We start from the raw sequence: 24307 nt of genomic DNA, 5'->3' as shown, positions 1-24307 counted from the left end.
TTTGTTCTAGATATTTCTTTTTCTTCTTTCATTCTAGTTTAATTCATAAAACTTGCCCCTTCAATAAAAATAAATTGACATTGATTATTTCTATCCAATAAAATAAAAGGAAAACATTTAGGAAAAAGAAAAAAACAAAATTAAAACAAAGGTAATAGGGATTAGTTCTTATATTTTCACCCTCATAATTAAGAAATTATTTATCCCCAATATTATAACACAGTATTGCAAATAAATTATAAACAAATAATTCCAAAAAGCAATTAAACTCATACTTATGCTCACCATTTTATCCTAAAATAAATAAATAAAAAACACTAATCTCCCTATAAACCTTATTCAGAAACATTAGGTCTTCCTATCAAAGAAAGAAATGTTGGCTAGGGTTTCACTATAAATACTCGATACCCCCTGAGACTAATCATTTTACTAAACGCAACGCTAGCAGCCGGGAGCTCTGCAAAAGGTAGAGAGATAACAAGCTTATAAAACCCTAGAAACCCTTAGAAGTATGAAGCTCTCACAGCTTGTATTAATGGAGAAAAGTCGATAGAAATAATAAGAGGTTTGATCGATCTGTTGGAGGAGGTCTTTTTCAGCAATGGCGACTGCAAATCCCTTCGATCTGCTCGGGGACGATGATAATGGCGACGTCACGCAGCTTGCCTTCGTTCCACCTGAAAAGCCAACGGCGGCGAAGAAGGCTCCGGCAGCAGCTGCGCCTCAGGCATTGCCGGCCAAGCTGCCATCCAAACCCCTTCCTCCTTCACAAGCAGGTTAGTGATAATAATATCAAAATGAACATCATAAATCAATTTTCTTTATTATTATTGTGAGTGCAACGGATTAAGTTTATTTGTATTTGGTCATCTCTGTATTTTCTTTGCAACTTCTGATTCATTCCCGAGCTGCACATCACCTTTTTTTACCCTTTTTTGGTTTTAAACCTTCTTTTTAATTGCTGATTGGTTCGTGGTTTCATGGGGCTGTTTTTGCACTTTATTATTGGATTGAGAGCTCTGTTCATTGGTTTCTTTTCCTTTGCATTTTGACTATTTGGTGTTTATAGTTGTTCATGTTTAATCGTTTTGGTTGTTTTCTTTAATATGTACATGATGCAGTAGAACATTGTGATTCTTATTTGTCTTCTCATGCCTTGTCACTGTTATGTTTCTGGGTTTTCCGAGTTTATTTCATTTTTGAATATTGGGTTATAAGAGTTTATCGATTACTGAAGCGTAAAGACGGTCTTTGAGTATTTGATGTGAATAATTTATTGGTATTTCATTGTTTTGGATAGCTTTTCCATTTACTTGCTTGACATGATAGTGCATCTTTAGTATTTTTTCTTGTGTGTGTTTTAAGGTCTGCTTGATGTTTTCTTGAGTTTTTTTGTGTTGTGTGGCCTACATAATGTTTCAGTTCTGCATTATTTTTGCATCTGTACTGTCAGATTCTTGAAAGATCAATATGGATCTACAAGAATTATAAGTGCTGGGGTTTAAGAGGTTATCTAAAATTTATGTTTTAGATGCACGTTGAGTATTGTTCACTAGTTTATTGATGTTTTATCATTTGGATGTTATTTTGCATGTGAAGTTGAGTTTATGGAGCTTTTTGTTTGTTTTGTTTTAGATGCAATTGCAGTATTGGTCTTTATGGGATTGTGTTTGGATGCCCACTGGGAGTTGATTGTATTACGTAGTTATTTTTTGTTTGCGGATGCTTTTTATCATCGTGTCGTGATAAATTGTTTTACAGATAGCTTTTGATTGATTTAATTCTTATTTATCATTGTGGAGTGTGTGAATAGTATTGATATTTTGTGTGCCTCTGGATGGTTTATAGTTTTCAGTTGATAGTTACGTATGGTTAATCTATTTTGACCATATGTTGCGAGAGTTGGTTAAGGAGTTGTGCACATCCATGCTGGAAATTGTTTGCAATAGTTTATTGTAGTTTTGTGTTGCTGGTTGGATTTAAGCTTTGTACTCGGAAGGTTTCACAAAATTTTGTATGGATATGGCTTGATTTTCCAGTTGTGTGAAGGTGTTCATTTTTGTTTGTTTATTGAGAATTGTTTCAAAGTTATCTATATGGTTTATCCTATCTGATACAGTTCGAGCATTGGATTGAGAGCATTAGTGATGCTTTTTAAACACAGATGCATAGTTAGTTGATTATTATTGTATGTTGATTGTTTATGACATTCTCTGTGTGTATCTGTGTGGCATTTTCTCTGTATATATATGTTTCAAGGTTTTTTTAAAATTTATGTGAGTTTGGCTGATTTTTTGCAAGTTTGGAAGCATGTTGATTGTTTGACATTCTCTATCTCTCTCTCTCTCTCTTTATATATATAATGTTTGTTGATTGTTTATGACACTCTGTGTATGTGTGTGTGACATTCTCTGTCTCTGTCTCTGTCTCTCTCTATATATATGAAGGGTTTTTTAAATTTATGAGTATGGCTGATTTTTTGTAAGTTTGGAAGCATATTCATAATGAGTTTAAACTTGCAACAAATTTTTGATGGTTTGTTTGAATTTTATGTCAATTGTTTTTATAGTAGTATAGAGGATTATCTGCAATTGGATGCAGTTTATGTAGTGGATGGGATGATTAGTAATGGGTTTGTAAATTTGAATAACTGTGTCTGGCCATAAACTTGTTACGCTGTATAGTGCATGCAAGCTCTCTAGGTGTCCATAAATTTTATTAGCCTCTTGCTTTGCATGGTTGGGATATGTTGATACTAAATACTGTCTTGCCTGTTTTAACAAAAAAAATACTGCATTGTAAGGACCTCATTAACAATGCTATTTTTGTTGATGCTTGCTGAATGTCAGTGTCAGAAGTAGACATGATTGGCATTATGTAATGTTTCAGCATTACCGTTTTTGTTAAGTGCAATTGGCAATAACTTGTGCTGCTATCTAGTGCGTACAAAAACTTTCCATTTGTCCATGTGTCATTAGCTGCTAGTTCTTCTGTGTGCAATTGCTTTTAAGGTCCAAGCTTTCTACAAATTTGAAGTTGGGTATAACTTTATTGCTTGTGTTTCTGTTGTATGTTTATAGTTTTGAAATTTTTAACATTGAGCATTTCAAATTCTGATAAATAAATGACTATTTGTTTGGATATTGGCTTCAATTTTCGTACGAGGTAGTGTTTTGAGAGAGCCTGTTTCAATAGGTCCATCCTTTTATGTTCTAACTGTAGTGAGCTTATTAACACTATTGTTTTGTCTTGGCAGTGAGGGAAGCTAAGAATGGAGGAAGAGGAGGTCGAGGTGGACGGGGAGGCCGTAGTCAAGATGGTGGTTTTAGCAATCGTGGCCGTGGCAACTATAATGGTGAGCGATTCAATCGGGATGGTAATAATGATAGTAACAATGGAAATGGTTACTTTGGTGGAGGTCGTGGTGGTGGATCCTCCTACCAAGGCGGAGAGGAGGGATTTGCTCGCCAAGAGGAAGGAGAATTTGGACGCTCTGAAAGGGGACGGGGATATGGAGGAGGACGTGGTCGTGGAGGCCGTGGATTTGGTGGCCGTGGAGGGTATGGAAATGGTGATGATAATGAATCTGAGCGTCCTCGAAAGCAGTATGATCGGCGGAGTGGAACTGGGCGAGGGTAATTGATTATTATAAAATATGTTTTGTTAAAATAGAAATATTTTCAGGATAGTTCTATTCTTTTCCAGTCGGTTATTAGAAGCATGATCATTGAATATCATTGCAGCTATGAAGTTAAGAGGGAAGGAGCTGGGAGAGGAAACTGGGGCACTCCTACTGACCAGGGATTTACACAGTGAGTTCTTATTTCAGAATTTTTTTACTGGGGGAGATTGTCATAGTTGTTAGGGTTAACTTTGCACACCTCAGGCACATACAAGTTTATTTAGAAGGATCAATATTTTTAGTGGCTTATTTGGTATGTTAACTGCTGAAACCCAAGGTTTGGGCTCAACACCATCATATAGATGGTAAGCATCAGCATGCAAATTTTAACTAGGATGTTATAAAACACAAAGCAGAAATAATGGTTTGTCAATACCTAGGCATTGACTTGTAATTTTTGTGAGTACAAAGATTTGTTGTTGTCATGTGACCTATTCGAAAGGTACCTTTTTAATTTAATAGTAATTAAAGTCGCAATTAATATTTTTTAAAGTAAAAAATAAATTTACCTCCACTTTACTCTCATCAGCTTGATCTCCCAATATTGCCCTCATTTTTCTGTGGTATTTGAATTAAGTTTTTTTTAACTGGTGTAATTGGTTTTTATTTACATTGTATACACCCAAATATTTTTTTTTATTTCTTTGGTTCCCAGGGAAACAGATGAACTAACTCCTGTGGAAGAAGAGAAAGTTACAACACCTGAGAAACAGGAGGAATCTCCAAACAACCAAGAGTCAAATCAAGAAACTCCTGCAGTGGAGTCCACGGAGAAGAAAGAAGAAGAAGAAGATAAGGTAAATCTCCCCTTTCCTGGATGGAATGTAGCAATAACCTGGCCACTAAATGTGCTTTTATTTTAGGGATATTGAGATTGAGTATGTCAGGCAGACTGCTGTTTTCTGAACATATTGTGAAATACCTTTTTCTCCGAAACGGCTTTCTGCTTCAAGAGATGTTGGGTCACAAGATTAATTATAAGCAATAATGCTGCTTTCTTACTATTTATATGTTCCATAAACAATAGACCTAATTTTTGGGGAAATTTGAAGCTTTTCCATTATGACTGATTTAATTGATTTGACCTGCTCTTGGTAAATGCATCCCTCTGTTTCTTCTAGATTAGAAGATTTTTCCTTAGATTCTCTTGTGCAATGCCAATAAATGTATTATTCTTGGGAATGGTTGATGACGCTCCCTTTCCTCCACAGGAGATGACTCTTGATGAATATGAGAAATTGCTGGAGGAGAAGAGGAAGGGTCTGCTAGCAATGAAGTCAGAAGAAAGGAAGGTTGATGTAAAGGAATTTGAGTCTATGCAACGCCTTTCCCTTAAGAAAGATGATGATATATTTATCAAGTTGGTAAGTTTATTTTAGCTATTATGTGAAGATTTTGTGTCGTAATGTTAGTTTACATTTTGGGCAATTTTTTCTTGTTTGGCCTGTGTGCTTTTTTCCAGTAAGTCTTTTTTGTTTTTCTTTCAGGGCTCAGAGAAAGAAATGGCCAGACGGAGAGAGATAGCTGAAAGGGAAGAGAGGGCTAAGAAGGTGAGTAAATTTCCTGTTTTTATTTTGTTCTAAAGAAATGTTTTTTGGTTTCTAATGGCGGGTTTTATTTTTGTGAAGTCTATGAGCATCAATGAGTTTCTGAAGCCTGTGGAAGGTGAAAACTACTTTAGTCCAGGTGGCCGAGGCCGGGGCCGTGGACGTGGCCGTGGTGATCGTGGTGGTTTCAGAGGTGGTTATGATGGTGGTAACAACCGCCAAGTTACACCTCAGATTGAGGACCCAGGGCAATTCCCAACTTTAGGTTCAAAATGATTGTGCATGTCTCCTTTTGGCAGTTAAACCTTATTGAAAAAGGAAACGTGGCTAAAAAATAACAAACACTTTTGTATCTATTGGCGGTTTTCTGGAGATCAACTAATGTTTTGCAAGTGTTAGCATTTTTTATGTCTTTGACATATTTATTTGTTGCTCTTTTTTTTAATCAGGTGCCCGTAGGAGATACTTATGATGAACAGATTAGGGGTTGGCCAGTGTCCTGCTTTTTTACTTCCATGGATTTTTTTGTTCTGAATGAAAAAAACTATAATTCATTCTTTCCACATGTGAGTTCTAGTTATGGGCAAAGGCTCAGTAGCAAATGGTCCTTAATTCAAAAACGTTGTGTAGAAAACATGGGGGATGAAATCCATGGAGGAAAGTATGCTTTTTTAGAGTATATGCTTCTTTTTATTTAAAAATGAGTATATAGCGAAATGTTTTCTTATATAAAGTAATTAATCAATATGCTCTGGCTCATTTGCTAGTTAATTTTAACAGTCATGGCTTTATCTGATTATTTTACGCTCAAAATGCATGTGGTATCATATTTTATTCTTTTGCATACTCTTTGTGAAATGTGTTGCTCTTGATTACATGTGCCTGGTCGTCTAGTTGTTATTGATAGCAGTATGTAGCTCTTTACGGAAAGATTACCCTAATTTGTTTGTTAGTTTATTTATTTTTGTTTAGAACGAAATAAGTTCTGATTTCACTAATGGTTAAACTTATTGATCACCTTGTAATGATATGTTGGAACACTGGATAAGACAGATCTTTTCCTGTCTTCCGTCTCCTGCTCATTTTCTGAATGCGAGTGGTTGGGGAAAGTCAGAAAAGCGTTCAACATGGTAGTAGTGGGATCTACCTCCTTCATTTAGAGCTTAAATGAGGCTGGAATGACGAGCATAAATTTGCTTACTCAACTCAGCGGCTTAGGGAACCTATGCCCTAGCACACATGGACTTAAATGTATTGAATGGTAAATGACGTTTCTTTTTTGAATGCATGATTGAATAATCTTCAGCTGACTTGAAAATTGATATCTTTCTTGTTTTTATTCAAGCACTAGTTTCTCACTTTTCCATGAATGATTGAATAAATCATCAGCAGATTTGAAGAAAAGTTCTAGTTTTCTTGTATTCATTCAATATCATGGTTGAACGATTGGGACACTACTGGAGGCCATGTTAACCGAATTGAGCTGAACCGAAATTGCATTTGAACAAATATTTAGCTTAGAACTTCAGAGCTATGAAACAATCACATGCAAGTTAAATTCAAAGAGAAAAACTAGGAGACGAATTTGCATACCCTAACTTCTAGTTAACTCTGCACTCCCAAGGGACGATGACTCAATACTTTGTCCTTGGCTTTTTCCTTGCATAAGAAAGGAAATAATTTTTTCACTAATAAAAACATGATCGAAAATGGGGCACTACAAGTACCTTTTTCAAAATTACGTGTCTTTCAAAATGTTTCAAGCCACCTAATTCTTATTACTCGCGTGGGGCAAGCTCCACCCTCTAAACCAATTTTTTTGAGATGGTTTCCTTTACGACTTTTCATCTTTGTGATGATGATGGCACATCTATCATACGCATGTGTAACGTTCTTCTATCTGCAAACACTATAAGCCTATGTGAGTCAATGCCAAGGTCTTGTGGATGCTTGGTGAAGTGTAACATTTTTCAACATGAAATCTTAAACCACCTATTAATTGTTGTTTAAAAACACCTTCCTAAGATTTTTATTTGTCTAAATGCAATGTATGTGCTTGGAATGTTAAAGAGATCAATGATATCAGATTTTTCATATGATTAGATACATTTCTTGATTTTTGGATTTGGATTAGATTGCATGTTAACTTTTGAATCAACATTTTGTATCTTCTCTCTTAATTTTCTGGTATTCTGATGATGGATCATGAAATGTGACCTGAAATTTTGATTAGAAAATTAAAACACAATCCAATCTAAAAATCAAGAAACATGTTAGAGATGACAAATAGATGTATATAATTATGTAATATTACATATATTTTTCACATTATATTATGATAAATAGAATAAGAAGTGAGATTTAATAGACATCATTCGTACTCTTTTGTCATGTAAATGTTTCCCATTTTTCGTACTTCAAAATTATTGGCATTCTTTCCCTTGCCCATTTTTGTTATAGATCTTCTAGGTTTTACCAACCTAAGAAGAAATTAAAGACATTGTCAACGTCATAATGTTCATAAATCTAGGGTAAGTGTACCACTGGTCACTTTATAGCAAACTTTGTGCACCACAAATTTTAAATGGTTCTTAGGATATTGATCTTTTTTTTTGCTCGTCTCTGCATGTGACTTAATAGCTTAGCTTTTGGGTAGTAAAGTACACATTTTAAAGTGTCGTCCAATATCTACTTAAAATTGTCAATACTTATGCACAAATGTCCCAATGATCATGCACTTAAAATTGTAAATACTTATGCACAAATGTCCCAATAATCATGTCCTATTGGTACCAATAAAAGGTGTACAAATGGACCAATTATGGTTCAAAAATGCCAAAAAAAAATTAATTAATGCACTTCTAGTTATTCGTTTTTATTGGTTTTTTAAAAAATAGTAATTTGGAGGTTGGGTAAGTGGTGCTCTTCCCTTGGTGAGGTCTACGTTCTACCAATACAAATTCGATGGACAAAATCTCATTAAGAAAGAAAATCTATTTATGAATCTTTTGACTTCATGCTTTCTAATTTAATAACATCCCACCTTCACATTAATTTTGCTTCAATTCCCCCTTCTAAAATACCATATCTACTACAAGTGAATATAAGAAATTTGAAGTGGAAAGTACATGAGTTGACTGTCCTTTTATTACACCTGAAAACTCTTCAACAATCCTTCTATCATGCCTTCATAAACTAAGACTCTTCTTAAGAAAGTTAGGTGATAGAAAAACTCATATGATATACTTGTATACCTTGATCTTTTGCTACATAGCCAAGGTATAATATATTTATGAAACTAAACTCACACTTAGTTGCTCTTACAAATAGAACCTACTACTTTAGGATCTCAAATGATCAATCTTAGGTGTCATAGTGACCATTCCATGTTTTGCTATATATACATATTTCATAAAAGGCTTCAATAGTAAGTGTCTTAGTTGACCAAGGAAACCTATTTTATCATGAAATTGAGAGTAGCAAGTGCCTTAATCTCATCGAATGGCACAACCAATAGCTCAGTGTGTCCAAAAGGCATTTTAAAGCTATGACTATTCTTGATAAAAGATCACAAGTAATTCTATGGCATGTAAGAAACCTTTCAATGATAGGAATCTAGAAAATGAAAAATATGTGTATGCCCACCATCAAGAAGAAATATGCTACTCAAGCAGTTTATACAAGCAATCCCCTTGTGTATAACTATTCTCATGGAGCCATTAATGACATTTTCAAGCATCACAACTTTTCCTTCAATTGTAAACTTCAACTCCCTATCTTGACGAATTTATAGAAGCCCACAAATGGAATGCAACCCTTCTAGACCGATGACCATCTAATTCTCATAAGATGGGATGCAGTATATATCTAATGTTCACCTATAATAATTGTGAGTTGCTTCTTGTTATGGGCACATGGAATGGTGAATCTATTACTGGCTATTAAATTGAATCCATAAAAAACTTTAATCCATGAGTTTGTCACAATATTTGTATTTGGACTTTTTAGGTTATAACATCCAAATACCATCTCATCATGCATGAACTCTTGAAAATGAGAAAATGATTCCTTTCCATCTTGTATTCTATCTTTTCATCATTGTTAGAATACTTCTCATAATATATATTTTAATAAATGATATAATATGAAATTGGGGCAACATATAGTTTCCACAAGGGGTTCATCTTGTAGTGTGATGGTTAAGTGGTTGCCTTGTTAATAATGCAACTAATAAGTAGCCTTTTTGGTTATTTTATATGGATTTATGTTATGTTAGACTTGTCATTTTTGTGACTTAGATATTCCGGTTGTGATAGGTATAAACCCTTTTGTGTTTAAAGTTATGAACTTTGCCATCTATTAAACAACCTTATAAATGATATGATAAATCTCTTTTAATGATATGGAAATGCTTGATTAAATGTTGGTTAGAAGTAATATTGTTCAAATATGTGTTATGCGTATTAACTTCTATGTATTAGGCTAGAGGAGAGACTAAGTCAACACAGAGACATCAGTTGTTGTTTGAGAAGTTACAGTCCTAATCAAATAGGACTGTTGAACCAGTTAAGTCGGCAGTTGATGATTTTGACAGAGCTCCCAGTTGCGGTTGATGCAGTTATTGTTTCAAAACATGTGTCGGTCTATTGAGGAGATCTAGAGGATGCCATGACCTATATTTGTGCATTAGACTAAGTCTTAGAATGATTCACCCATCTATGCTTTTATTTCTAATAAAAATCATCCTCCTGGTTTGTTGGGAGTGGATCGACGGTGTAGTATGTAACACAATTTTATTTTTACTTGAGCACCGAGAGTACTTTGTTTCATAGTTAGAAATAACAACAGATTTCAGTTCTACTATATTTGTTGTTCAAAATTTCAATGTGTATGTGATGTTGACATAATCTTTAGATTTAGTTAAGGTTTTGGAGGCTCAACCAAGGGGGCTCACTTGGGGAGCATCCACGCTCATTCATTTCCATATTTTGCTAAGTAAGTTTACTATCGAGCTTATGTTTATTGTTTAGAATCCTTTTTGTTAATTGTCTTGGAGCCACAGAAACTTCATTCTGTGATTGCTCCTGCAGCTAAAGGAAACACATAGTTTATAGTTACCAGCTGGTTAGTTTATTTCATGCATAATTTTACAAGCTTCATGTTAAGTAGGTTAAATTGATGTTAGTAGAGCCAATGTTAGAATCTAATGCTTTCCATTAATTCCTTATTTAGCTGATTTAAGTTTGAGTTAGTATTCCTCATGAGTCTCTTGGTGCACATATAGTGCAGACTCAAGTATATGTTCCTGGGTTGACAATTGAATGAATTCCTTATTAATGAGTTAGTAATCCAATGATAAAAGAGAATTGAACCCCTTTGGTGGAGGAAATGAGTCTTTCTTACTAGGGCATTATAAGAAGCCAAGGTCAAATCCCTGCTTGGCTCACACATCGTTGCTATCATTGTGGACATGTTGGTGGTAGGAGATATAAGGTGGGCGCGTAGGAGGAGGATGTGTCAGAGGACATGTTGGAGGTGGAGGAGAGACAAGAGGAGAAATGGATGACCAAAGGTTAATGCCAAGGAGGAGGACGATAGAGTGTTAATGTCGGGGATGAAGCCCCACCCCCGGTTTGTGGTCTCACTTGGAGCTAGGGCCAAGCTAAAAATCCTAGTGCTTTCACTAATAAACAAAAAGAATTTTTTTCCACAATTGTTCTTATTCCTTGAGCTATAATTACAAGAGCAATGAAAATATTTGCCAGTAGTTGTTGATTTAGAAATTTCCAATAGATTCAAAACAACACTACTATTGTTGAACTAGCACATCCTTTTCAATTATACTCCCAATCAATAATATTTGTTCCTTAATAATTCCATCAAGATCAACCTTCTTTTTTGACATTCCACTTTAAAAATCAATATCATCTTTTTTCGAAATAAGGATCCATACCTTTCATTTGTCGGGGGAATTCATCCTTAGTCTTTCTTTCTCACTTTCTTTCAACTTTGATTGATCTTCTTTCTTTAGTTTATGCTTCATAATTTCAAGCATTGAGAGCAAGCAGGAGTATCCGGAATTCAAACCACTTGACGATGAGGAAGGACAAGTCTTCTTTGTTGCACATAGTAGACCATGGGCACCAAGACAAGGTATGCCACAAGATCCTCTTTATTTAAATTATCCTTATGCAAATCCCAATGCTAATAGTAATTGGCAGTCCCAAAATCCTCCTAATTGGTCAAATTATGGGCAACACTATTGGGGAAACCAGAATCCTTCCTGGCCAAATAACCTTACTATGAACATGCAACAACCACAAGGTAATTGGCAACTTCCTCAAGGGGACTGGCAATCAGCACCTCAATGGAGAGGAGGACAACAATGGCAAAATCAATCTGCTGGCTATATGCAGCCACCTATTCCTCCTCCTCAACAAGCCCTATTACCTCAGGCTGGCCCAAATGCCAATGCACCTAGGCCCACTCAATTTCCAACACGACCTGCACCAAATCCTAATAGTAAACCACAATAGCAGGCATTTGTTAATGACCCTATCCAATACCCCGCCTATGTTGTGAATATCAATAACATGCAACTCCGCTCAGGGAAGGACTTGAGGGTTCCTCATTCACCAACTATCATTGAACTTCCTCCAGAATAGGACAAACAATTAGAAAATGATGACCCTCAAGCCACACAATTTAATTCTAGAGGACAAGGTGAACAAGCACAAACAAATGAGATAGATCCTCCATTTCCTAATAGGCTAGTAGTCAAAGAACCAGAAGCAGAGCCAACCTTTGACTTCCTAGACCAGCTTAGGCATGTTTGTGTTAAAATACCCTTATTCCAAGCCATTAAAGATGTTCCTATCTATAGTAAAGCAATAAGGGAAATGTATCTCAAGAAACCAGGCAGGAAAAGAAAAGACCCAAAAATTCTCCCCGTTATAGGCCAGTTGGCAGATATTATGTTGGGAAAAGCTATTATTCCTAAGTATTTTGATCATGGTAGTCCAGTGGTAGAAATAATAGTTAATGGGGTTTTGGTTAAAAATGCTCTTATAGATTTGGGAGCTGAACCCCTACTGTGTTGCAACTAGTTGATAGTTCCACAGTCACGCCGGAAGGGGTTGTTGAAGACCTTATTGTCACCCTAGATTCATGGGAGTATCCAACAAACTTTATGATTCTATCTCCTAAAGCCACTACGGGGGGATATCTTGTTATATTGGGAAGACCATGGCTGCTACTGTAGATGCTTGCATAGGATGTAGGTCTGGAGATATGACCATTTCAAATGGTAATACTACAAAGAAGCTTGTTTTTTTTTCACCAGCTAAGCGTAATGAAGAAAATGATACAACAATATGGCCTAAACTTGGGTGACGATGTTGAGGAGGTTAATTCATTGCAATCATTAATGATGTTAGGGAGGAGTTCTATCTTGCAATTGCAAGATGAGGATGAGATTCTATCTCATCTTATCCAAAATAATTGTGAAATAGATAATCATCCTTCATGCCCTTTGCAAATATTGTTACCATCACCTTCTACCCCAGAATTCCACGATCAATCACACCTGTTGCATGCGTTGCTTCCTCATGAAGTCAAAACCCCCACTGTTAGTCCAACATCAATGATATAACTAACTGAACAACTAGAGGTCTCTCCAGGAAGATTCCTGAATATCAACAATAAGTTGACCACTGTAGACACCTAAAATTGTCTTGTCTAATTAAATAAATATTTTTATTTAATTAACTATCTAAGCCTAATTCTTCTATTAATTAAATAAATCTTTATTTATTTAATTAATTCATTTATCCTCTTCTAGCCTTATTTCTCATTTAAATAAATACCTTTATTTATTTAAATGATCATTTTCTAAATTAAATAAATACTTTTATTTATTTAATTTGATCCCACTTCTTCTATTAATTAAATAGATCTTTATTTATTTAATTAATTCATTAACATTTTCCACCCATGACACATGTTTATCTCTTAATTCCTACACTACCTACCCTCTTATTATTTTATTATTTTCTTTACCTACCCTCTTATTATTTTATTATTTTCTTTACCTACCCTCTAATCATAGTCGATCTTTTTTTACACCTCTCAATCTTATCCCTTCATTTCTTATAGTGTCTTCTATATAAGGAGATGCTTCCTTCATTATTAAACCCTCATTATGCATTCAGCCCCGACTACGCTTTCAAACTTGCATATGCAATCAAGCCTACTTGCAACCACATTTCCGTTCTTTGTTGAGCTCTTGTGCACATAAAATCTAAGAGCAAATATATCAAGCAAGATCAATGGAGATAGGAAGAATGGAGATCCAAACCCTATTGGACATATGATGGTATAATCTTTGTGATTTCATTTGAATTGCATTGTCTTAAGTAATCTTCATATGTTATGGTGGATCTTTGTTGTTGTTATACTAGGGTTTTGTGGTTGAATTCATTTAGTCTTTCAATATTGTTGTTATCCATTTTCACCATATACAACCACAACCTAGCATGAATCTTTGGCAACATTCCTAAAAATCCACCAATGTGCATTTGCTTGGGACTATAATGACATGAAGGGATTGGATCCTATGCTCTGTACACACAAAATTTATATCAATAAAGAATGCAAACCAATCTACCAACCACAGAGGAGAGTGAACCCTGCAGTAAGAGAAATTGTTAAACAAGAATTACAAAAATGGTTAGATGTAGGATTCATTTATCCCATCTCCAATAGTCAGTGGGTATCTCCTTTGGTCAATGTACCTAAGAAAGGAGGTAAGTGGAGTGTGTGTGTTGACTACAGAGAGATGAATGCAACCACTAAGAAAGATCACTTTCCATTACCTTTTATTGATAAGGTATTGGACAATTTAGCAAGGAATTAATATTTCTCCTTCTTGGATGGGTTCAGTGGATATAACCAGATCAAAATTGCTCCTGAAGATCAGGAGAAGACTACCTTCACATGCCCTTGGGGCACACATGCTTATTCACTCCTTCCTTTTGGCTTATGCAACATTCCAAAGGGCAGTTATCAACATATTCACTGACATCTCTCTCAACAAAATGGAGATTTACATGGATGGTTTTACAACCTATGGAAAAACATTTGATGAAGCCCTATCCAATCTGGAGAAGGTTTTGCAAAGGTGTGAAGATCATCACTTATCCCTCAATAGTGAGAAGTGTTTCATGATGATGACAAAAGGTATAGTTTTAGGCCATCATATTTCTCAAACAGGCATTAAGGTGGACCATGCCAAGATAAAAGATAAAAAATCTAGCAGTACCCACAAAGTAAAAAGATGTAAGGAGCTTCCTGGGTCATGCAGGATATTACATGAGATTTGTTCAAGACTTCAACAAAATAGCAGGACCGCTGTATGGGCTCTTGACAAAGGATGTTGAATTCATTTGGATATATTCTTGTGATTATGCATTCTCTACACTCAAAGATACTTTGACTAGAACACCAGTTCTTGGAGGACCTAATTGGGAACTTCCATTTCATGTTCATACAAACGCCTCTAACTATGCAGTTGGTGTTGTCTTGGGTCAAAAGGAAGGAGCCAGTGAGCATGCCCTCTATTTCATCAGTAAGAACCTGCAAGGAGCTCAATTGAACTACACAGTGACAGAAAAGGAAATGCTAGCAGTGGTTTATGCCTTAAACAAAGTTAAGCATTATATCACTGGGTATCTAGTGTTTGTCCATACTGATCATGCAGCCATCAAGTACCTAATGAACAAACCTTTGGTAGCAGGCAGGTTAGCCAGGTGGTTGTTATTACTACAAGATTTTGATACTACAATTGTTAAGTTCTTTCAAAATTCTGTGATCAAAATAGAAGAGATGGAGATATGATTTGAAAATTGTATTTTATCTGCTATAGCCTGTTTTAAAGATGCACCACACTTATCAATTTCAGTGTGTGCATCCTCCTCAATGTAAGCATGCTATATAAGTGGATGAGGGGTTGCATAGTGAAGAGATATGTCTTCCCACGTGGGAAGACACGTCTCCTCCCTACGTACCTCTCACCACAACACATAAACTAATCACCGTTTACTTACCCGATCGGAAGGCGTGCGACTTGTTTGAGAATTGCTTTACCACCTGATATCATGAACGGTGTAACCGTTGGTCAAACATGATAAGTTAACTTCGGTATTATTTATCATTAGTTAACGTATATACTACAAGTTAACATATTAGCATATGTACTCAAATTAATATGTATATATCGAAAGCGTGAAATAACATGACCGACGTTACAACATTAACACTCCCTCTTAAATAGGGAGGACACATTTCATGTTAGAGAAAACATCACAATTAATCCATTGATTCTGAAGGAATCTCAATGTGTTTAGACCTGCCATGAAATATTGGATTCATTGAAAGCTTGATGCAATTCTGATTGTCATAGTAGATGATAGTAGGATTTAAGGGCTGACCAAACAGTCCTACAAGCAATTTCCGGAGCCATACAGCTTCTCTTGCTCCCATGGAGGCTGCAATGTATTCAGCTTCTATAAAACTCTGAGCAACTGAAGACTGTTTTCTACATATCCATGATACCATTCCTGATCCTAAAATGAAGCAACATCCTGATGTGATTTTCCTGTCAACTATGCTTCCAGCCCAATCAGAATCAGTGAATCCATGTAGGTCAAGTTCTACATGTTTATATTTCAAACCAAAACCAATAGTTCTTCGAAGATATCTCAGAATATGCTTTGCAGCAACAAGATGTATTTCCTTGGGTTCACACATGAACTGACTTAGTGCATTTACAACATAACATATATCAGGTCTCGTGTTTACCAAATACATCAGAGATCTTATAATCTGTCAGTAGAGTGTAGGATCTTCAAACTTTGATTTTGCAGTTGTTTCCTTTAGCTTGTGCAGATTTGTCTCCATAGGTGTGGTCATGGATTTACAATCCAACATTCTAAATCTCTTGAGTATATCAATGGTGTATTTTCCTTGATTAAGGATTATACCATCTGCTTGCTACCAAACTTCCAATCCAAGGAAGTAGTGAAGAATTCTTAAATCTTTCATATCAAACTCAGAGGCTAATTCTTTCTTACATCGAGAAATACAATTTTCCTCTCCTGTGATTAGTAGATCATCAACATAAAGAATAAGAATTAATAATTCACCATTGATTACCTTGTAGTAGAGATTTGGATATGCTTCATTCTTAGAAAACCCTAATTCCAAGAGATAGTGATCAATTCTTTCATACCATGCTCTGGGGGCCTGTTTCACTCCATAAAGAGCTTTCTTTAATCCGCAGACATGTGATTCAGCCTTATGAATCACAAAACCTTCAGGTTGCTCCAAATAAACTTCTTCTTCAATCTTACCATTCAGAAAAGCAGTCTTGACATCCATTTGATGGACTTTCCATTCTTTAGATGTTGCAATAGCCAAAACTGCTCGGACATAAGTGTATCTAGCAACAGGAGCAAATGTCTCTTCATAGTCAATACATTCTTTCTGTGAGAAACCTCTGGCAACAAACCTTGTTTTGTGCTTCTCAATGCTACCATCTACTGCATGTTTGATTTTGAAGAGCCATTTAGAAGATACCACAGATTTGCCTTTAGACCTAGACACAATATCCCAGATATCAGTTTTCAGAATTGACTGATACTCTTCTGACGTAGCATCTTTCCAAACTTGATGCTGAGTGCATCTCCAACACAGGAAGGTTCTGCATCAATGATCTCACTCATCAAGGTAGTATAACTGGAAAATAGGTTAGGTCTCTTACTTTCTCTGAAGGTCCCCTTTGGAGCAACATAATTTTCAGCTTCTTGAAGCATCTTTTTAGCCCAAAGTGGTCTCTTCCTAGTTTTGGGATAATTTTCATCTAAAGGTAAGCCTTGAACTTCATGCTCAACATCTTCATGGGTCTCCCTGTGAATCTCAGGGGTGGAATACTCATCCAAGCTTGTAGAAGGATCTTGGTGTTCTAATTCATTAGAGCTTTTGGACCTCCTGAATGTTATGTCTTCCTCAAAGATGACATCTCTGCTTAGTTCAATTTGTCTTTGACCATGTATGTATATTTTGTAGGCTTTAGAGGTTTCACTGTACCCAACAAATAATCCTTTCTTTCCAGAAGGTTCTAACTTTGACCTCTTTTCTTTGGGGACATGAATATAGACTGGACACCCAAAGATTCGGAAATGACTTATGTCAGGTTTGTTGCCAGTAAAGGCTTCTTCAGGGGTTTTATTATCAAGAAGAGAATGAGGACATCTATTTTGAATGTACACAACTATCCTAGATGCTTAAGCCCAAAATGAGGTTTCTATATTTTGGTCAAACAACATAGTCTTAGCAGCTTCTACTATAGTCCTATTCTTTCTTTCAGCTACCCCATTTTGTTGTGGGTTATAAGGTATAGTTAACTCCCTCTTAATCCCAACATTTATACAATAATCTTCAAACGTATCAGAAGTGTATTCCCCCCTATTGTCTGTTCTTAAGGTTATGATTTTCTTACTTGTCATATTTTCTGCAAGAGCTTTGAATTCCTTAAATTTAGAAAGGATTTCTTCAGACTCTTTGTACCACAGAAAATATATCTAGGTCTTCCTATAATAATCATCTACATATATTACATAATATAAAAATCCCCCTAATGAGGGTATAGACATGGGTCCACATAAATCAGAATGAACTAATTCTAATACATTTTTGGATTTACTATTGCTAGAATTAAAAGACCCTTTAGTATTCTTTCCCAAGGCACACCCTTTGCAGGCTTCCTCAGATTTTAGACTTAGCTTGGGTAAACTGATCACCATCTTCTCTATCTTAGGTAGGGCATGGAAATGAAGGTGCCCTAATCTTCTGTGCCAAAGTTCATTCCAATCTGGAGTCTCATGAATCAAGGCTAGAGGTGGAGTGGTGCAAAGTCTGTAGAGTCTCCCTTGTCTTACTCCAATGGTGTGGGCTTTCTTGATGGTGGAGTTCTTTGGCCAAGCGACTACCTTTCCTTCCATAAAGGTTAATCTGTAGCCCTTATCTTCAAGTGCTGAAACTAAGACAAGGTTTCTCTTTATACTAGGTACAAATAGAACTCCAGTTAGTTGTAGGGATATGCCTGACTTTAGGTTGATATTGCAGGTTCCTATTCCCATAACAGGATAATTTGAGTCATCACCAATTGTCACTTCTTCATTTGAACTTTCCACAAGTGTATCTAGGTGCTCACGAAATCCAGTGATGTGTCAAGATGCTCCCCTGTCAATCACCCATGTGTTGAAACTGGAGGTGACTTGACTAGAGAGGGCTGAGTAGAAGACTAGCTTCTCGGAATTACTCCCTTTCTTTTTTTATGCCATTGAAGCTTGTTGTTTGATACTATCTGGACACTTCATCGCATAGTGCCCATATTGGTCACATCTGAAACATTGTACTTCAGAAATGTCTCTCTTCTTCTTTGAAAACCTCTTCCCATTTGAGTTGTTGTTCCTTTTTCTCTTAAAGTTCTTCTTCTTTCCTTTCTTGTGGGAATTAGAGTTTCGAACTTGAATCTCTTCATTACCATTGTTTTGTTTTATTCCTCTTGTGACAAGCCGAGATTCCTCTTGAATGCAATTTGTTTTCAATCTATCAAACTTAGGAAATTTAGAACGAGCACTGATTCCTTGAATGAACGATTCCCATGAGGTAGGAAGTCCATTTATGGCCATCATAGCAAGTTCTTTGTTGTCTACTAGATGTCCAATAGTGGATAGTTGATCCCTAAGCTCAGTGATCCTCAAGAAATAGGATGTAACTATTTCTCCTTTATTCATCTTTATATGGTGTAGTTGATTCTTTAGGGTGAGAGCCCTGCTAGTGTTGTTGATTTCATAAATGTCAGCTAGTGCTTTGAACATCTGAAAGTTCGTCTCATATTTAGAAATAACTGGTACAATGTGGTCTCTTACTAAATCCACAATTATCTTAAGGGCCTTCTCACTATCCTTGCTCCACTGAATTTTCTCTGTATCATCAGAGGGTTTAGGAATTTCACTTTTGACATGGGAGTCAATTTTATTTTCTTTCAAAACAAGCATGATCCTGGATTTCCAAGATACAAAATTTGATGCTCGATCTAATCTATCTTCAGACCTAACTTTGGTTGCCATTAGGATTATAGGAATACGATCTTAGTAAGAGCTTGGTGAAAGTCTATGAGATCATTACAAAATTTTAATATGATCTTCCTTAACTTCGCTCTGATGCCATGTTAAGTTCTTTCAAAATTCTATGATTAAATAGAAGAGATGGAGAAATGATCTGAAAATTGTATTTTATCTGCTATAGTGTGTTTTAAAGATGCACCACACTTATCAATTTCGATGTGTGCTCCTCCTCAATGTAAGCATGCTATATAAGTGGATGAGGGGTTACGTAGTGAAGAGATGTATTCCCACGTGGGAAGACACATGTCTTCCCTACGTATCTCTCACCACAACACATAAACTAATCTCTGTTTACTTACCCGATCGGAAGGAGTGCGACTTTTTTGAGAGTCGCTTTACCACTCGATATCATGAATGGTGTAGCCGTTGGTCAAACGCGATAAGTTAACTTTGGTTTTATTTATCATTAGTTAACGTATATACTACAAGTTAACATATTAGCATATGTAATCAAATTAATATGTATATATCGGAAGCATGAAATAACACAACCGACGTTACAAAATTAACAACAATAGTATATAACTCAGAGAAAGCCAATTTCATAGCAGATTTTCTTTCAAGACTTACCACACCTGGCTCTGACAGTGTCATTGAGGATTCATTTCCGGATGAGCATATATTTGCTATCAGTGCTTATACACCACGATATGCTGACATAGCAAACTATCTAGCTTTAGGCAAAGTTCCTCCTTATTTCTCCCCAAAGGAGAAGAGGTTGCTAGTTGACAAGAGTTTTCGCTATTCTTGGGTTATAGGATATTTATACAATACTGGGACAGACCATGTGATGCATAGATGTGTTAGAGAAGATGAAACCTATGATATTCTACATGCCTGACATGATGAACTATATGGAGGCCATTTTGCTGCCAAAAGAACCTCCATGAAGATTCTCAACACAGGGTATTATTGGCCAACCCTTCATAAGGATGCCATTAAATACACTAGGAAGTGTGATCGCTGCCAAAGGATGGGAAGGCCAACTAAATATGATGAGATGCCCTTGCAAACACAGGTAGTTGTTACTCCATTTGATAAGTGGGGAATGGAATTTATTGGTCCTATTGATCCTCCTTCTAATGGTAAGTCTTATATACTTGTTTGCACTGATTATGTTACTAAATGGGTGGAAGTTAGAGCTATGACACATGCTAGGGACAACAAAGTTGCAAAGTTTCTTTATGAGAAATCTTTACTAAATATGGAGTACCTAGGGAGTTGGTAACTAAGTAAGGGCCACAATTTTCCTCCACCTTAGTAATAACTCTCATGAATGAATATAGCATTCATCATAAAAAGTCCACTCCCTATCATCCCCAAGTCGATGGCCGGGCATAGGTCATAAATAGGGAGATTGAAGCCATTCTCACAAAAACAGTGAGCCTCCACAAGAAATATTGGGCCTCTAGATTACTTGAGACAGTATGGACTTATAGGATCTCATGGAAAACAACCACTGGCTTCACCCCATTTGAGTTACTCTATGGCAAAATAGTTGTCCTTCCCATAAAATTTGAATACAAAACGTTGCAGACAACACTAGACCTGGACCTGGATATTTCTAAAGCACAACAGGACAGCATCATGCAAATTAATAGTCTAGATGAATATAGGAAGCAAGCCCTCCATCATATAGAGCTCATACAACAAAAACGTGTTCGATGGCATGATAAGCATATCAAAAACAAGAAATTTTCCCCTGGAGATTGGGATCACTATATGACTCTAGATATCAGGAAAACCGGTGCAAGCTGCAAACGCGTTGGATGGGAACATATGAGGTGGCCGAAGTATTTGACAACGGGGTTGTTCGACTCACAATAATTGATCTAGTCCGTTTCAAGTTGTTGGTAAATGGCCATAGACTTCGCCTTTATCACATGCCCAGTTCTAAACAAGAGTTCCTGCAACAATTTGCGGGTAGTCCAAATTTCAAATTTGTTGCAGGAACATTTGGCGAGCTTTCCAATTCATCATGTATTGACTAAAGTTTACTTTTCCACCTTCTTAATAAAGTTTCCATGTCCACATGGAAATGATTTCTTCTTATCTTTCATTGTCCTTCCACCTCATCTCTCTATTTGACACATTTCCATCCGTACTCGCTTTCTTTCATTCTTTAAACTTTGTTGTTACATTGCACATATCTCGACCATTACATCAACACTCTTAATTATTGTTTATTATACATCAATTTTCAAGTACAAATTAACATATTTTATACTTATTGCTCTTGATTGCATTTTGTTTGAGTTATTTCATTATCATTTCATCATATCATTTCTTTCACAACCTGTATATATTCCCCTCCCTTCCCATGTGTGGACCCATGTGACATTTTGGTGTGGGGGAGGGGTTAATGTGTGTTTTTTTTGCAAATACGAAGTTGAATTATGGAATTAGCATATTGGGTCACCTACAAAGCATGATTTTAAATTATCCTAAGCCTTGAGTCATGATTTTCCATTCGAACTATCTTTCTTGTCACCCTGTCTTTGTCAGTTTGAATGTGTGAAAATAAAGGTGCTATAATTAGCTTTGAAATATGTGAAGGTTGTGGGTAACAAGTTAGGAAATTTCTATAACTTCTGAAGAAAGGGAATTGCTCTGAAAAAAGAAGAGTGGTAGAGTTTGCAAAAAATGGTAGGACTGCCAACCAGGCATGAACCAGTAGACCATGAGCTTATTCTTTCAGATGCAAACCAGGTGCCAGTATCTCAAGCCTCTGGATGATTGGATTATTTTTTGAAGCTCAACAGTCTCTATTATGCTATAGCTCACAAGTTTGTGTCCACATTTTGAGAAGGGGAAGCCATGGTAAGAGGGGTTAAGATAATAGCCACAGAAGAACAAATTGTCAAGGTAACTGGTCTTCTTGCAGTTGGGAAAAAATGTTTGGACACTTTTGATGCAAGATTGGCCATAGCTGAATTTACACATCCTGGGGATCCTCCATTGGTGATTTATAGGTAGGGGACAAGTAGGAGATCTTTGCATCCAGATTGGGCTCTTGTAGCAGTGTATATTATCAAATACATTACTTGTGAAGGTCGACAATCTCTTCTACAAGTTGTACATTTCAAACTTCTTTCTCATCTTCGCCATGGAAGACACATGAATGTCTTGAGTGTTTTGTACCACATGCTAAAGAAGATGTCTTCAGAGACACAAAAAGGTAGGGAGAATTTCGTGTCTCACCATTGTTTAATCAAGTTATTAGTAGAAAGAAGTGTTCAGGAAATAAATCCTAGGCTATATTGGGATAATTTTCTTAAAGGAACAAGTTCAGAATGTAGGGTTTGTGTTTCAAATTTCTTCTAGAAAGAAAAAGTCGAGGAAGCCTGTTGCAGAAGCCTCCTCTTCAAACCCTGATAATAGAATGGAAGCAGAAACCCTAGTATCCTTAGCCCCTGCTTCTAAAAAATAAAAGAAGCATGTGAAGGACAAAATACCATTGAAGGATGAACCCAAGGAACAGAAAGAAATTCCTATGCAAATAGTGTCTAGTGTTGAAGAAGATAGTCTTTCAAGGCCTAAAGTGAAGAAAGCAAAACCCTCACCTATAGTTCCTCCAGTAGCCAAATAAAAAATAATATTCTTTGAACCCTCTGATTTTCCTTTGAGGCATAGTAACTGGAATTAGAGCAAAGCCAAAGGAAAAGCCAAGGTAGTCCCTCAGCAGGTGATTATAGAAATTGACACCGAGTCGGATAATGACTTTATAGAAAAACTAGTAAGGTTGATGTACATCAAATCGCCTTCTAGAGTTCAAACTCCTCCATCCCCACCTAGTGATTTTTCAACAGAGAATGTAGGCATGGAAGGGGAAGGGGGGATAAACCTAACTGTTAATCTGAATGTACCATTGCAAGAAGGTAGTCAAGCAGGAACTGAAGGAATGTTTGGTTTGAATAAGCTTGCAGACGCTGCAAAGTAGATGGCTTCTACAAGTCAAGAAAGAATAAAGATACACTTACCAATTCCTCCAACATTCACGTGGCCATAATTTTTGTATCAAATTTACAAAGCCATTCAAAAGGAACGAGAAACTTGGAAACAAGAAAAGGAAAGGTTACAAAAGGAAATTGATAAGAGAGATAAGGATATTTTGAAATTGAAAACCAGTATGGGGGATTCATGGAGTTAGCTCCCCAAATTGTGCAATGTCAACCCCCTCCTAGAGTATATTCTCTGTACTTGAAAGAATTATATATTTCTTATCAGTTATCAAGAGAGTTTTCTGGTTTATGTTCTTCTCTACTAACTCCAAGAGAGTTTCTATATGCATATGAGACTTCACATTCTGATTTCAAAAACTTGCTTTGTCAATTATATCTACATAATTATGCAGTTCCAATTGACACTCATTGGAACCCTCTATTATACATCAGTGATGTTTAGCTTAAGGCATTCATGTCTTACATCCAAAATCAGAATAGTTGGGGGCAACAGTTTAGGCAATACAAGAATCTAGAATTGACTTTTCCATTGGAATTAAGAGTTGAGACATCCTTCTCAAGCAATGTATTGTACCAATGGAATTAGATTTTAAGTGACAACAAGAACAGAGACCTTGTTTTGACAAAAAGGGAGCAGGTGTACAAAGAGTATGAAGCAGTGGCTAAGAATTCAACACACCTGGTGTTTGGATACCTTTCTCAGTGATGGAATGGGTTGCCAGATGAGTTAAAGCAACGAGAACCACACTCTCTGCAGAACTACCATGCAATGTTAAAAAGGGCAATCGGGCACATCTAGTTGGGAAGATCATTGCAGGAAAGGTGGATTCATGTCACATTTCACCCTCCACTTTTACTATATCCTAT

At 36.2% G+C, this 24307-nt stretch overlaps 1 protein-coding gene across 1 annotated transcript; it reads left to right on the top strand.

Annotated features, from left to right (window-relative positions):
* The first annotated feature begins 365 nt into the window (after window positions 1–365).
* Window positions 366–5637, top strand: LOC131057618 (RGG repeats nuclear RNA binding protein A). Its single transcript, XM_057991765.2, has 7 exons — window positions 366–776; window positions 3257–3635; window positions 3744–3812; window positions 4338–4479; window positions 4894–5046; window positions 5170–5232; window positions 5311–5637. Exons 1-7 carry the CDS (start codon window positions 602–604, stop codon window positions 5503–5505), a joined length of 1176 nt encoding a protein of 391 aa, XP_057847748.2. The 5' UTR covers window positions 366–601; the 3' UTR covers window positions 5506–5637.
* The last annotated feature ends 18670 nt before the right edge of the window (window positions 5638–24307 follow it).

The sequence above is a fragment of the Cryptomeria japonica genome, chromosome 6 (genome assembly GCF_030272615.1).
Source record: "Cryptomeria japonica chromosome 6, Sugi_1.0, whole genome shotgun sequence".
NCBI classification, from domain to species: Eukaryota; Viridiplantae; Streptophyta; class Pinopsida; order Cupressales; family Cupressaceae; genus Cryptomeria; species Cryptomeria japonica.
This window is presented reverse-complemented; position numbering and strand designations above follow the sequence as displayed.

Excerpts from the sequence above, each read along its gene's own strand:
- LOC131057618 (XM_057991765.2), top strand. The coding sequence starts at position 602 with ATGGCGACTGCAAATCCCTTCGATCTGCTCGGGGACGATGATAATGGC. Across the intron at positions 3,636-3,743 it reads CGGAGTGGAACTGGGCGAGG|CTATGAAGTTAAGAGGGAAG; the intron begins GTAATTGATTAT and ends ATATCATTGCAG. Across the intron at positions 4,480-4,893 it reads AAGAAGAAGAAGAAGATAAG|GAGATGACTCTTGATGAATA; the intron begins GTAAATCTCCCC and ends TTTCCTCCACAG.